Source organism: Chlorocebus sabaeus, chromosome 23 (genome assembly GCF_047675955.1).
Source record: "Chlorocebus sabaeus isolate Y175 chromosome 23, mChlSab1.0.hap1, whole genome shotgun sequence".
Classification (NCBI taxonomy): domain Eukaryota; kingdom Metazoa; phylum Chordata; class Mammalia; order Primates; family Cercopithecidae; genus Chlorocebus; species Chlorocebus sabaeus.
The window spans coordinates 15,055,495-15,071,236 of NC_132926.1; the positions used below are offsets into that span (position 1 = coordinate 15,055,495).

Genomic DNA, 15,742 nt, shown 5'->3' on the forward strand with positions numbered 1-15,742 from the left:
GCCAAAAGGAAGGCTTAGTGCTTCATTTTATTTATTGTATTTATTGAATGGAGCTATTCCTTGATAGCCCCTGGGAGCATCAGCAAACATGAAAGAAACCACCAAAGGAAAGGAAAAAATATATAAATAACTAAAGACCATGCCACTAAAGTTTATAATCTGGAAAGTGCAATACTGAAATAAAGCACAGACTCCTACACTCCTCGAAGTACTCTGTTCTACTTTACAGTAACGTAAGAATTGCTTAATTTGCCAAAAAAGTAAACCTCTAAAGTTTCATACAAGTCCATTTGTAGAATATCAAACCTTTCACTTCTAGCTTTCGTATCATGCCATGTGACAATGTGATATTCTTACATTTTGCCTCCGGTTATATGTTATTATCAGCTGTGTTTTTGCATCGTAGTGATCATATATTAAGACTCCCATTAATAAGCTTTTTAAAAATAAGTTTTCTCTATAGCCTCTGATACCTGGACTTTGAGGGAATTGAATTAGAAAAATGTAAAGGAGATCATTCTTTCATTTAGGAATGGAAAAGACAGAACCTATGATATTTTGTGTTTATGTCTTTCATTTTTTTAAAATCCATGATAATTCATTTCATATTCTTCTTTATAATGGTATTCTTTTAAATGTACATGTATATAAAATAAAGCTGAAAAACACAAATTGAAATCATTGTCATCCAAAGGGCTTAAAAGTTTCTTCTGGTTTTTGTTTTTTTTTGGTATGTTTTTAAATTTTGTTTTGTTTTTAAGAAATTGAGGCAACAATTTGCTTTAAGTTCCATGGAAATTGGCTTCATAAAATGTGGCTGGAAAAGAAATCATCCCATATCAACATTAAGCACAGTCAAATATGAATGTATGCCTTTTGTAGCTACCTCTTTTACTATTCTTGCCATTGCCTTTTCACTTCCTTAAGAGCAAAATTATGGGCCTTTGGCTAGGTCTGGAGCTCATAGTAAGTTTTTACGTCTGTTACAGGCATTCTCTGTGATTTTACATGAGGGATTTGGGAGAAGAAAGGAGTAGAGTGGGTTATAAAACACAGAATTAATTTGAGCATGTAAGAGTAACAGAGTGGGAGTAGAAATAGAATCCCACTTGCATGTTTACTTTGTGTTTACTTAAGAAATGCTCCAATGCTAGATTTATTGAGAAGCCGCTTTCTGGAGAGAAAAGAGAAAAATTTAAGTAACTCACCTTGAATGACAAATGAATGCAACTTGGTTGGCAGTGACAATCTAAGGACATTGTCGCTGGTGCTAAGGAAAATCCTTCCTTCCCTCGGGCTTCATTCCTCATGTCTCAGATAACAAGCAGTGAGTACCTGGGTGTGCTGAAACTCTGCCGAGGAGACGGATATGCTACAGACCTTTTGCGAAAAGGACTCAATCTAATAGAATCTGTGTTCCACAAATACACTTTACATAAATCCATTACGTGCCCAGAGCCAGCTTGTTTTATAAATGCATTTTGTGAAATGCAATGGAATTAACCCAACATTTATATTTCAACCTCAAAGTACATTATGAGAATTGTAAATTTCCCAATTACAACAGATGAAAATGAACATTGTGCTTATTTACTTTGGGTGGACATGGAGAGGGGTGGGGAAGAATAATTTTCTTAAAGGTTTAACCGACACTGGATTTCATTTACTGCCATTTCTGGCTTCCTATTTCATACCAACTTTATTTTCTTTGTTTATTGTTCTTGTTTTGTTTTGTTTTTCCCTTTCTGGATTTCCAATGAAATAACTGAAACTAGAATTTTGCTGGAAGAAAAAAAAAACTGAAGGATATTTTTAAGTCCCAAGGTGAAGAAATTACCTGAGGGAGTCAAGAGAACACAGACCAGATTTTTACAGTTTGTGCTACTTTGCATCTTTAAGGAGGCAATTAGTTATTCTTGTGTATTAGTGACTGTGCCATTTTCTCCAAAACTCAGATAACACAAATGGTCTTAGAGAGGACATATTTTAAGGGGGTCATTTATTACTTAACAAAAGTATGGATTCTAATTTAAGGTTACTAGGAAAGCCCTTTCTCTGGATGTCGTCAAATTTCACAGCAGCAAAAACTTGACCAAGTTGTTCTCAACTCTCATTGCCATTTCTAGCCAAATCATCATTGACTTCAAGATAGGATGAAAGAACCTGAAAAGATAACATGAACCTGAGAGTTTTATCTATTTGAAGTAACCCGATCCAAGCCAGCACAGTGCTAATGTAGTGGCTAAATTAGTGAGTGTAGTATGCAGCACTCTGGTATCTATACTACCAAAAACAAGAAAAAGAAAGAAAGACAGGTTCACCTGTTTGATGGGACTGTCAAGTTATCCAATGGGTCATTTTTGTCACAGCAGCACATAGGAAGCACAATCAACATTGATCTAGAGAGAACTGTTGGCAAAGTTAGAGATTTTACTATATGACTGTGCAGACTGAACACACACTTCTTATCACCAAAAAGGAAGTTGGTTTCTGAGAGCTGTCTTCACTCACTCACTATGCTTAGCAAAATCACAATTGGAATTTTTTAAGGGAGATGTTTAAATAAGCGCAGTGAAAAATCCATGTATCCTAAAATCCCACCATGAAATGAAATTAAAACAAATGGAATCCCACAGAAAAGATTCATTTTATGACCATGTGTCTTTAAAACCTAAAATTAAATTGGAGAGCTTCTATCTCAAAGTATAGATTCCTGTTACTTCCTCTTCAAGAAAGGCATACCTAAAAGGTTATTGATTTGGTTCTGAAGGACACAGTGTTTATTATGGAGGAAGCCATCGCTGGGTACAAGTGTGAGAAATTAATGATGGCTTTGTAAGTGTCCATGCCGTGGTGTGGAACCAGTGGGGCAACTGTCAATCTATATGATAATACATTCCCAAACTTCATAAAATCAGTGATGTGAAAAAGCATTGATTTCTTTGTGAGCTAAACAGAATTCGTCAGAGAGAAAGAGCAAGAAGTTTACTGAAGTTAACACCTCTGCCTGCAGAGTTGCTCACACTTCAATTTTTATTTGCTTAAAGAGTTTATGATGTGATGTGTAAAATTTCTTATTTTTATTTCTGGCCAAGAATGAGAACAGAAGACACATTATGTACCTCTTTTCAATATGTAAAATATTGAAAAAATGTTTTAAAAGTAAAAAGAAAGACAGTCTACCTGTATGTTTTAAAATAACCATCTCTCATCTAATTTGAACTCTGACTTCAATACCTCCTTTGTGCCTTGCCAGCCACACTCACATACAGAGTTGCTTAGTTCTTCTAAGTATATTTTCTTTATGTAATTCTGACTGCATTGCAACTAGCACTACCGGAAACAATCAGGGCACTGTATCTAAGAGTTTATTTCTTATCAGTATGCAGGGATTTATATAGACTCACAGAAAGTAAAAATTATTCAAATATGATGTTTTGAATAATACTGAAAAAAATGAAACTACTATTGGTCTACCAAATACATGATTAATTTCAGATTTTTTTCATCCATAACTCTTCTAGGTAAATTCATGGCAAGCATATTTTGTGCCCTTGGCTTCACCGGAAACACCCCCTTATTAGATGAGTTTTTAAGATGCATATAACTTAAATGGGAGAAGGTGCAGGTCTATAAATATGTATAAACAACTCTGCATAGATGGTTCCCTCTATAGGTGTAAGAATACCAACTATGAGGGACTTGCTAAAATTCCTTGTTTAAAATGTGCCATAAATTCTTGGATAACAAGTGATTTTATTTATTAGGCCATCAAATTGCCTTCATTTAAATAGTATCTGACACACACAATGAAGTTGAAAAAGGACATCAGTAAATGAATTCAACATATGCTTTTATGGAAACTTCTAAAAGTAATTTCCTATCAAATAAGCACCTCAGAGTGTCAAATGTGCCAAGTGTCAGAATTTTGTTAAAATTCAAAAGGAGTCAAGTGCAGATTTTTCCTTGAGAGTACACCTTGATTAGCTTCATGAACGGAGGCATAAGTAAGACACATCCCCTTGTCCCCACTGTAGAATAAATTATTTCAAAATTAAACATAAATTTAAATGCAAAAAAGTGACATCTTTTTGAGTATGTGAGACTTACCCAGGAAATGATGTATTTTCAACACAGTTTTGAGATTAAATGATATTTAGCTATGCTTTTGCATTCACAACAAGCTGTCCGCCTGCAAATTTCCTTTTTCTTTTTTAAATGAAAGGAAATATTTAAAGCTGCTCTGGCAGAAGTTTATAATATTTTATATAAACATTCTTAACTGATCTATTTGTAAACATTTTAATGGTAATGGTAATTCTTTTAGCAAACATGCAATCTATTCATAACACACCACATAGCATTTGATGTTTTCTTCTTAAATCGGCTGTAACCTAATGCAATTTATCTTTTTAAAAAATGTTTTTGACTAAACACACTTTGGAATTGCTCAGAAACCCACAAATAAGCACCTTATCTCTTCAATGACTTGCTTAGGTTTCTCTATATTTACTGCTTAATGATTGGAAGGATTTAATTTTCAAAGTTTCATTAAACCCCACCTAGAAAGCTGATGGATAGGCAATAGTGATTTGTGACAGAAGTTGCAGGAAACTATTAACCTACATAGGTGCCAAGGGGAAAAGTAAACATATAAAGAATTCTTTTTTTTTTTTTTTTGAAGACAAGTCTCTTCCTATTTGTCATTATTAAGCTCCAGAGCATCTGTTCCAAGTTTGATCTTCAATACGGATATGAGGCATTGCCGCCTGGAAATGAAAGTCTAAGATAAGGTGAGATTCTTAAGAGATCTTCATGAAAAAAAATAACCCAGGTTTCCATTTACTGGGAAGGCAAAATCAATACAAAGACCTAGAAACTTGTGGAGAGAGGACATTTTCTAGGTATAGGTCATAGTTTATCAAGCTGCCTCTTTTGCAATGTAATTTACTTGCTAATAAGACCAACTGACTACACCTGAATGCTGTGTTATCATCAAAATGTGATTTTAAAATTCTCTTCTCATTTCTTGTGTGCTGGAGGGTTGCTGGTTTATTTCCCCCCAGCTCACACTGTGGAGACAAGGTCGACTTCAAAGAAAATGAATGGTTTTATGACGCCACTTCATTAAAAAACAAAAACATTCGAAGCCCCACGTGGTGCAGTGCACAGAACATAAAAAGGTATTTAAGAAACGGGCCTACCGTTCTCATCATCTGATTTATTTTCGTTGTCAGAGTCAGTCAGGGTAAGGGCCGAGTTTTCACGACTGGACAGGCCGGAACTGCGCCTGGATTTTATTCCTCTCCCCCACAGTCTGATGGCGTGTTCTGGAGACATCCCTCCCTCGGTGTCGGAGTCGGCATCAGACCCTGTGCTAAGGGAGTAGCCCTGGTGAAGGATCCCCATGTCAGAGCAGTAGCCGCTTCGGTGTGGGGAGGGCTCACAGATGCCCAGTTCCGCAAGGGTGAAGTTGGTTCCTAGGGTGAGAGTGACAGAGAAGCTGATTAAAATTTGTGAGATGCTTTACAAAGTTAAAATTTATTCTTACAAAAAAAGCAGACACTTTTCCCATCTGACAAATACATGAAATTCACTGTGGTGCACAGAAACAGATCTTGGACAAGAGTATTCCGGACAGTGGGATACCTTTGAGAAACAAACAAAAGAAAGAGTCAATATCGATCATAGGACAGAATGCTCAGATTTTATTTCAGAGATTTTTAGGTATGTTGACACTATTGTCTAGGTAACTCCATGTAGGTGAAAAAAACTCTGAATGTGTAATAGCTAATATACACCAAGTGCTTACTTGTGCACCTTTTATTTTGCAACTTTCATTTTATATTTTTTAAAGTTTTGCATCTTTATGAAGATGACAGTATTATTGTAATCCTTATATAGATGACGAAACTGGGGACCAGAGGATTTAAGGCATCTATCCAAGGTCAAGCATCTTGATGGTCGCAATATCTGGATCTGATCCCTATGCAGGGATCAAATTAAGGTTCATGTCTTACAGCCTTAACCCACTGATAAATATAAGTGGCAGCTAAAATACCTGGGTGCCCGTCCTAGCTTTCCACTGACAACGGTCTCATTTATGGCAATTCTCCTAACTCCACGAACCCCAATTTTCTCATTTGTGAAATCTGGGCATTAATCTCTTAAAATCTCAGGGTGATTGTGTGCGTCATATGATAATATGTGCCAAACTAGTCATTTTTAATAAATGCTGTCATGCATTGCTTAAAGAGAGGGATACGCTCTGAGCAATGTGTCCTTAGGTGATGTTTGCTCTGAGAACATCAGAGTGACTTACACAAACCTAGATGGTCTAGCCTATTGCACACCTAGGCTTTGGTTTAGCCTACTGCTCTTACACTACAAACCTGCACAGCGTGTTACTGAACGGAATACTATAGGCAAAGTAACATAATGGCAAGTATTTTTTGTATTTGAACATAGAAAAGACACACTAAAAATACAGTATTATAATCCTACAAGATCACTGTTGTATACATGGCCCATCACTGGCAGAAATGAAGTTACGTTAGGTATGTATAAGTAATGTGTCACTGAAATCAGCAACTTAGAGATGAAGAGCTACTCCTTTGGTTTTTAAATGGTATCAAAGAATCTCTCTTTGCTAACACAATTTAAAGCCACAAGTAGGCTTCACTTATGGAAAGCGAATGTGTGCACATGAAGACCTATAGGGGTGAGCTCATGGTCTGATAGGAAGCAAAGAGAATAGGTTTTTACTGAACATGTTATCATGTTATATAAACATGTGTGTTATTAGGTGTCAGAAAATGGGCCAGCTACCTTTAGGCTTTATGCCACTTAAATACCATCATCACTCAGCATTTTAAGTGTTGACATCACCTCTTTACAAGCAGAGGTTAAACACCATGTCCAAGGTCACACCTGGGCACACAGCAGATCCAGGGTTCACCTCTGTACCTGCAGACCCCCAGCCTGTGCTGCTTCTACAGTGTCAGCAGTCTCCAGCCAAAGCAAACCTGGCAACATTTTTGTGCAGTTTATTTATTTGTGCGCTTTACTATTTGGCTCCTTAAGAGATATTTTAAGGTTTCAATGCGAAATAGATAGAATCAAGTGGTCCACTCTACTTACTGATGTATAATGCTGATTTCTTTTGTCTTTAACCAATTTATGACAATGAAAAGCAAATGCAGTGAAGAAATGCACTTCTCCGCTAAGAGTGGAGAAAACCTCATTAATAATACCAAAGCCAGGAGTTTACTCACTCTATGTATATCTGTTACATTAAGGCCATTCCTTATCATTCATGTCTCTAAACTCTTGATGTAACTTGACACGCTGTGGTAGCCTACATACTCAATATCGTTTTTGACCTTTTATTTTACAAAGCACCAAACCACTGTTTAGTTCACATTAACCTTGTGGGACTTTAATTTGTAATAGGCATATGTCTTTTTATTCCGAGTTTTTTTCTTGTCTTCACTGCACACTGAGCTTTCCCAGCCTAATTTGGTTGTGTAAATGGAATCAAGCCCAATTCTATACATAATTGTCTCTTCAGAATGAAACTTATTCATTGGAGAGTAAACCCAAGTGCAGATTCCTGTCAGCATGGGGTGATAACCCACTACCTGTGCAGTGAAGAGGGAAGTCCTCTCTGCCATCAGCACAGTGCTAAGTACTGCTGTTTATTCCCTGGGTACGGTTTATCAGGCTGTCTGAAATTCTCTGCCCAGCGTATTCAGTTCCAGTTTGCATCCCTGGTAATTAGGTACTGTCTCATAATTATACATTAAAATGTATATTTCAGTCTCAGTAGCCTATGAGAATGAAGTTACTGAGTGTTATGTGTGTATATATAATATGGAAAGATCTTTCCGTTGTTGCTTTTCTCATCCTTAAGTCATTGAAAAAAGTCATTTTAGAGTAATATTCTTCCATCTGGTCCTTAGAGATCAAGTTCCTTCTGGACAGAGTCATAAGATATGTTGCTTCATTTTCCCACAATAAATGAAAACCCAAACTAAAACACACATATTTTTATTCCACATGTGAGGATTTGTAGGTATATAATCCCATTTAAAATGGAGTGGGCGTGTAGTAAGACAACTTTTCAGATAGCTTTCCCACATCTCATTATCTAGACCTACTTTCAAAGATCTCCTTGGGAAAGAAGAAACAGCTGTGTGAGGACAGCAGTCTCTGTGAAGAGCATTGCATGTGTTTTTTGGCCTGGGTTCCAGAGGTAACAGTGGGCCGAGGCCATGGGACCACATGGAATACACACAGTGCCCCTTCTTTAGTTAAATTTACTTGAGAAAAGAAATTGAAATCTTATTTTTATGAGAAAACAAACTTGAGATCTTCATGAATCAGGTAAGATTTGCATACATTTAAAAAGTAACCACAAATGTTAGAAAAGAAAAAGTGTACTTTAAGAGTTTCCACTTCAAGCTTATAGCCCTGGAGCCACAAAGGAGCAACATTACAAAGAAAATTGGAAGTTCTGTGCTGAATTAGCCAGGAAAAGGTAAATGAGTACGTTTACATTGGTATATATAGAAAGGAAGATTTTCCTATAAAATTAATATTGATTTTTTTAAAAAAATTACCTTTTCATCTTCACCTTTCAACAGGATCATTCCTTGCCAATGCCACCATTTCCCCATAGTTCCTAGTTTGGTATCTTTCTAACCTCCACTAACTCAAAGAATAGGAACCTCGTTGAAAGTGTTAACACCAGGGACAGGTTCTGGACCAAGCTTTTTCCAGGCATGCTGGCTTAACATATGAAGCTAGTGAGTCATATACGCAGGAGAAAGAAAAAAAGAATGGGTCTATCCAGTTATTAAATCATTCAACAAATATTTATTGTTCCTAGTGCTGTGCGAGGCATCAGGGATATAACAGTGTGCATTATAAAAATATAGTCCATGACATTTACAGTCTAATCGGGGAAAAAGGCATTAATCAAAGAATCACATAAACAAAGTGCAATCCATACAGTGATAAATATTACATAGGAAGAGAACAGGCCGGGCACGGTGGCTCACTCCCGTAATCCCAGCACTTTGGGAAGCCGAGGCAGACGGATCACCTGAGGTCAAGACTTCCAGACCAGCCTGACCAACGTGGAGAAACCCCGTTTCTACTAAAAATACAAAATTAGCCGGGGGTGGTGGTGCATGCCTGTAATCCCAGCTATTCGGGAGGCTGAGGCAGGAGAATCACTTGAACCTGGGAGGCGGAGGTTGCGGTGAGCTGAGTTAACGCCATTGCACTCCAGCCTGAGCCTGGGCAACAAGAGTGAAACTCTGTCTCAAAAAAAGAAAAAAGAACAGGGAGCCACGGAGGTCACCTAGTGGTCCAAGCCTCATGCCTTCACAGCCTGTTCACCAGCTGTTCATCTAGTTTGGGGTGAACGCTCCGAAGGACTGGGGATTTACTCCATTGAGAAGCTATCACACATACCTACTTCAGTTTGCTCATACCACACCCAGTTTTCCCAAACATTCTTCTATATGGATCGATTTCCAACCATTGTTTTCCATGTATTTTATCTTACAGCAAGAAGCCCCACACTCTATACACACTTCTCAGAATGTAAGTTAGTATGGAAGCATCTTTAATACCAGCTCAACTTACCATTTTGCACTTACTTTGCTCATCGATGGAAGACTGATTTTGCCCTAATTCATCTTGCACAATTAAGTCTTTAGTAAGCTCCGTGGCAGCTTTGAATGGAAGAGAGAAACTACTCAACATGTGATTCTCCAAGCTAAGATTTCTAGTGGAAAGCCATGAACCCTTCATTTCTTCTTTACTATCTTGCAGAAAGATAACGAGGAGGCACAATATATCAGTATTCATGGAATACGTATTTATTATTTATCTTCTATCTGCCTCCAGTCTCCCGATAGCACTGATTAAAGTGCATATGGATGATGTGCCAATGCATTTTATTTCAGGGATGAGCTCCATGGCTGTTGCCAGTAACTCACCCAGTATGGTCCCAGAGTACATTATCGAGGCCAGAATCAATATTTTTATAGATAAATGATTATATGTAATCTGTAATATTTACATAAAGCAATTTTAGTGTAATTTAAGGTTAGGAAAGAATGTTAACATCTAAAAACTGTTCAGTGATCAAAAGAGGGGAACACAAGTCTGAAAATAATTCTCTTGATAAATATCTTGGACATTAAGTTGTCTTTTTTTGATCGTACCCACATTGTATAATCTAGATCCTCTCCATGCCTTTTTTAGAGAGAAATTTCGCAACAGAATTCAAGAGTCATCCTTTCACCCACTAATTCTATTTGGGATGCAATTTTAAGGAGATATATGTATGTGCATTGTGATTATGGCTTTATTTTCTAAGTTTTTACCAACTTTGAAATAACCTTTAACTAGGAAAAGCACATATGTAGTTAAGTCAGAATTATCATGTCATGGTAATACCAGGATATACAAATAGCACTGAAAATGTCAGCATTGGAACAGATTTTTCTACTACAAGGGCAAGAAGATAAAAGTTAACTGTAGTAAAGTGAGAATGCAATACAGAAAACTCTCATTGTCTAAATGTTTATAATGCAAGTACCCTGAATTTAAGAGAAGAAACTTTATACAGAGAAATAAAATTGTAATAACATGAAAATAGTCACGAATGACCACTTATAAAATTAATCCTCACCTATCCCTGCTCACTTTCTCCTAGTATCTCTTCTCATATTAACTACCATATCAATGTGTAAGTAAGTAATTTCTTACTGAGAGCAGAAAGTAATATGGTGCCAATCTGTAATTAGATTGTAAAGCTTGGGAAGTTGCAGATTTCCATGAAGTCAACAAAAAGTATGCAAAAAAAAAAATGTAGTTCATAAAAAGGTCACAGAATAACCAAAATCTAACAGAATTAAGCCAGTTAACAAGAGAAGATAGAAATAGTGTGCTCACGATGATGGGAACGTCAAAATCTGATTTGACAGACATCTGGTTCTGGACCAAGATTTATTGTTCCCCTTCTCTACTTTTCTCACTAAGTACAGCTAAAAACCCTGGACATTACATACAAAAACCACATAAGCAGTTTCTGAAAATGGGAGGGAAGGAGGTAGATTTAACAGGGTCCTGGAGCCTCAGGAACTACATGGTGGCAAGTTCCCTGGGATTTATTTTTGCCTCATGTGTTCCAAACCTGGTGCTAGAGAAACCTGCAAATTGGAAATGGCAGTGGACAAAACAAGCCCCAAGAACAGCCTGCTATAGCAAGGAGCCCCATCCCTGCACTTCTACAAACACACCAGGGTAAAATTTTAAAAGACCAAGTGTTGTCCGTGGAGACCAGCAGCGCAGGAATCCTGGACTTTTATCCCCAGCCCTCCCTCTCCTTGCTGAGGGCAGAGAAGGCTAAATGTTAAATCTAATTTCACCAACACAATCAGAAGGGGACTTGTGGGGAATGGTAAGGAGATAACTCTCTCCCTCTCAATGAGGTTGTCATCGGCAGAGGCCTGGGGTGGGGGGCAGGGAGGGTTCTAAAAACCCATCTCTGCCCTGCAGCAATGAAGCAGCACTCTTTCACTGCACCGTCTTCCCCACCTTGTCAGAGTACACACAGTGGATGGACCTTTACATTCACCTGTAGTCAAGACACAGTATTCCACTATTCCCATTGGCTCAGTGTCAGAAGAGGCTTACTGTAACAGAAGATTTAAATATGATCCAGGGTTTCATAATGTAATATTTCAATTGGCCAGGATATAGTAAAAAATCACTGGTCATACCATGTACCAAGAAAATCTCAATTTGAATGAGCAATGATAATTATTTAAATAAAAGGTTAATAAGAAGCCCTTAGGAAAATTAATGAACTCATCAAATATTTTTTGGAAAAAATGACTCTCTATGATCCTGCTGCAAAATGCAAGCCTAAAGGGAAAGATATAATGTGGTACAATGAAACAATTTTGCTGTAACATGAATATATATGCCTCACCCCCAAACTGTTATTCTTTATCATTTTGAAAAAAATATGTATCATTCAAATAGTGAATAATATTAAATTTAAACTGAACTATGCAAAATATGCATAGTTCTAATAGTAAATAAAAGTAAACATAAACTGAAATATAGTTTTGATAATTAGGTTTATTTTTTTCAAGATACAGTTGCAATAAATTAGTTTTACTATTTAATTTGAAATATTCATTCTTTTGAACATTGATTCCTTTTTTAAGTGGACTTTTTCTAAAATCATTCATCCTAAAACAAAGAGAATCCCTTGTAAACAAACACAGGTCACTTTTCTTGTGCAAATGTTAGAGCGTACATTTTAAAGTCAAGAATGAATATGGAGTCCATTTTTTTTCTAGCAGATATTTAAGAAAAAGATAGAAATTATAATGTTATAGTACTTTTTATCAAAGAAATTGAAGTAATTTGACATGAGGCCTTCAGCTTTTGCCCATAGAATGTCATCAAGCAAAATGTAGCAGTTATAAGTGATAAAATATAATTTTATTTCTGTTTGACAAATCAAAATGAAATGCCAAATTGTTATCTCACATTTAGTTTAAATATGCTATATTTAAATGTTGAGCAATTATAGATATGTGTGAGCCATACAAAATAATCAGTTTAAAACCATTATCAACATTATCTAAAATATTATTTTTATACAAATATAAAAGCCTACATATTTACATATCCACTGATCACCACTTTGGAAGGCACCGAAGGAACTATTTATGAATACTAATGTTTTATGCTTGTATATCCTGAAAGTCTTCACATAAACTCTCTTTTAATGCCCTTTTAAAGTTCATCTGTTTTTACATATTTAGATATTTTCCCAATGTTGATAAAACTGTTCACCCAAAATCCTCTGGCTTAAAACAACAGAGTACGTGTACATGCATTATTATTCATAAAAGTTTAAGTCAAATATTTGTATTTCAAAAGTGTACTTTAAGATTTACATTTTTTAATGTATGACACCTAAGAGATTGGTATTTTGATGTTTGTAAACTTTTAGACTAATTATTTTAATCTATATAAATGTCTTCTGATGTGTCCAAACATTTACAATTTGTGACTAGAACCATTCCAATATGAATAAACACATTCTAAATCAAGGAAACACCAAGATGGCTAGTGAAGACAGGAGACTTTCCAGTATCCTAGGTTTTCCTGTAAGCTTATAATTTTCAAAGAGAAAGACGAAGGTGGCATTCTCCTCTGGTGTGGTGGCATTTTCCCATTCCAACGGGAAATCTGAACAATGCTCAATTTGGAAAACCCAAAATCAGCCACAACACAAAGGTTCCGCTGAAAAACTGGCAGTTCATAATGAATAATGAAATGTCCAGGAGCTTGGCTAGTTGGAGATGGTTTTCTGCTGATGAAAATTCTAACAAGATTAAAAATCAATTTCAGTATTAAAAACTATACCAATCAGTTATCCTATGTGAGAACATTACAAACATGTACATTCACCTGACGCTATGAGACTCTGCCTCCCTAAACAATTGTTTTCATCAGAGAGAGAGGGAAAGAGGACAGTAGTGAGTTAGCTGCAAGGCTACTAGATTAGTTTACATTTACTAGGGCTTCAAAATGTGTCAAGCACTGTCCTAAATGCTTTTATATAGTTTTCCCTTTTAATTAAAAAAGCAGCCCCACAAAACAGTCACCATATAGCCTAAGGTTAAGAAAATCAGGAGTTAGATTGTCTGTTTTAAAAATACTTATTGACCAGATAGTCTTAGAATTAATTACTTCTGCTGACTTCATTTGCTCATTTATAAAATGGACAGAAAAATAGCACCTACCTTCACAGGGTACTGAATGACATAAAGCAGCAGAAAATGCTTAGATTGTTGCCTGCATCAGAATAACAACAAAACAAACGTAGCTATTATGATGATCATCAGTCTACAGAGGAAGAAACTTGCTTTATTTCTTTATATAGAATTATTACTATTTTCTATTTTGTCGTGAGTTGATTTAGAAAATTTAGGAACAATAAATTTTCCAGGAACATGCCCATTTCATTTATAATTTCAAATAGGTTGACATAAATACAATAGGTTATCCATGTATTGTTTAGGCTTATTAAAAATTTCTGCTGGATTTGTAGAATACAGTCTTTATTTTCATTCCTCATAATATTTATTTGTGCCTCCTTTTTTTTAACTGAATTGGTTTCACCAACAATAGTCTTTTTCTTTCAAAAGAACAAAATTTCTGCTTTTCTGACTCTATCTACTGTCTGTACGTTTTTTAGTTTATTAATTTCTACCCTTATGCATATAAATTATTTCTTTCTTTGAGTTCATTCATTTGTTGTTTTCTACACCTTCAAAATTTGATCCTTTATGTCTTTAATGTTCAGCCATTCTTCTTTATTATTATAAGCATTTCATGCTATACATTTTATACATTGCTACTAATTTGCTGTTGGCGTGTCCTGTCTATAATTGTAAGATATATATTGAAATTTCTTACTGTGATGGGTGTTTCTCACTACTGTTTTATCAATGTTTGCTCTATGTCTATTTAAGGTTATTTTATAGGTACGTATTATAAGTTTAGCATTATAGCTTTCTGATGGATTATTTTATCATCAATATATGGTAGTCCTAACAAAGACTTTTGAGGTAATATATGCTTTCTAATATTAATTGTGTTTTACAGGGAATTTGCCCATTTCATCAAACATTTATGACTTTTTTAATATGTGTAAATCTATAACAATATTCTTTCATTTTTGATACGAGGGATCCTTTCTTTTAAAATTGATCATTCTTACTGGAGTTTTATTTCATCGATTTTTCAAAGAGCTGTTGGCTTTAATTTAGTGTATTGTTTATTTTCCATTTCCCTAATTTCTGCTCTTATCTTGCTTATTTATTTATTTCTACTTAATTTGAGTTTTGTTTTCTTATCCTTCTCTAGATTCTTGGGGTAGCAATATAGATCACTGATTTGAAATATTTTCTTTATTTCTTAAGTAATTATGCAAACCTATAATATTTTCCTCTTTATCTGTACTCCCCAAATTTGAATGTATTGTGCATGCAAATCGTTCAAAATTTTTAAATTTCTCATCTACTTCTTTGACCCATAGGTTACTTAGAAGTGTGTAATTTTATTTCCAAATATCTGGGACTTGTCTGATTGATACTGATTTCTGAATTACATACTTGGTGGACAGAAAACAAACTCTCCAGGATTTCCATCTTGAAACTTATTGAGACTTATTTTATAGCCCAACATATAGAATATATTGTAGAATTTTCCCTTGAAAAATAATGTGATTCTAGATTTCTTGTGTGTAGTGTCCTACAAATATCTACTAGGTCAAGGTGGTTGACAACGTTTTTCAAATTCTCTATATCCCATATTTTTGTCTAGATATTTTTTCAGTTACTGAGTTAAATCTGCAGTTTTGTTTTTTTTTCTCTTTCCTCCTTTTTTTTTTTGTTAATTTTGCTTTGTCTTGTATTCCTTCTCTTTCTCGCTGTAAAACTACGTTATTAGGCACATAGACTTTTATATCTCTAGAATAAATTGACCCTTTTATCAATTTGAAATGTTCATCTTTTTCTCTTGTAATTCTTGTGATCTTAAAGTCTATTTTGCCTTATATAAAGCAGTCAAGCCAGCTTTCTTATTTTTATTGTAAACAATAAACGTGTGATTCATCTATTTCCATTTATTCACT

At 35.4% G+C, this 15,742-nt stretch overlaps 1 protein-coding gene across 1 annotated transcript in view; it reads right to left on the reverse strand.

Moving 5' to 3' along the window:
* Positions 1–1,457: 1,457 nt before the first annotated feature.
* LOC140709957 (teneurin-2-like) overlaps positions 1,458–15,742 on the reverse strand; it is a 395,171-nt gene continuing 380,886 nt past the window's right edge. Inside the window, exon 4 of the mRNA XM_073010538.1 lies at positions 1,458–5,480. Within this exon, the coding sequence (XP_072866639.1) occupies positions 5,188–5,480 (293 nt within the window). The 3' untranslated portion in view covers positions 1,458–5,187. The remainder of the gene's footprint in view (positions 5,481–15,742) is intronic.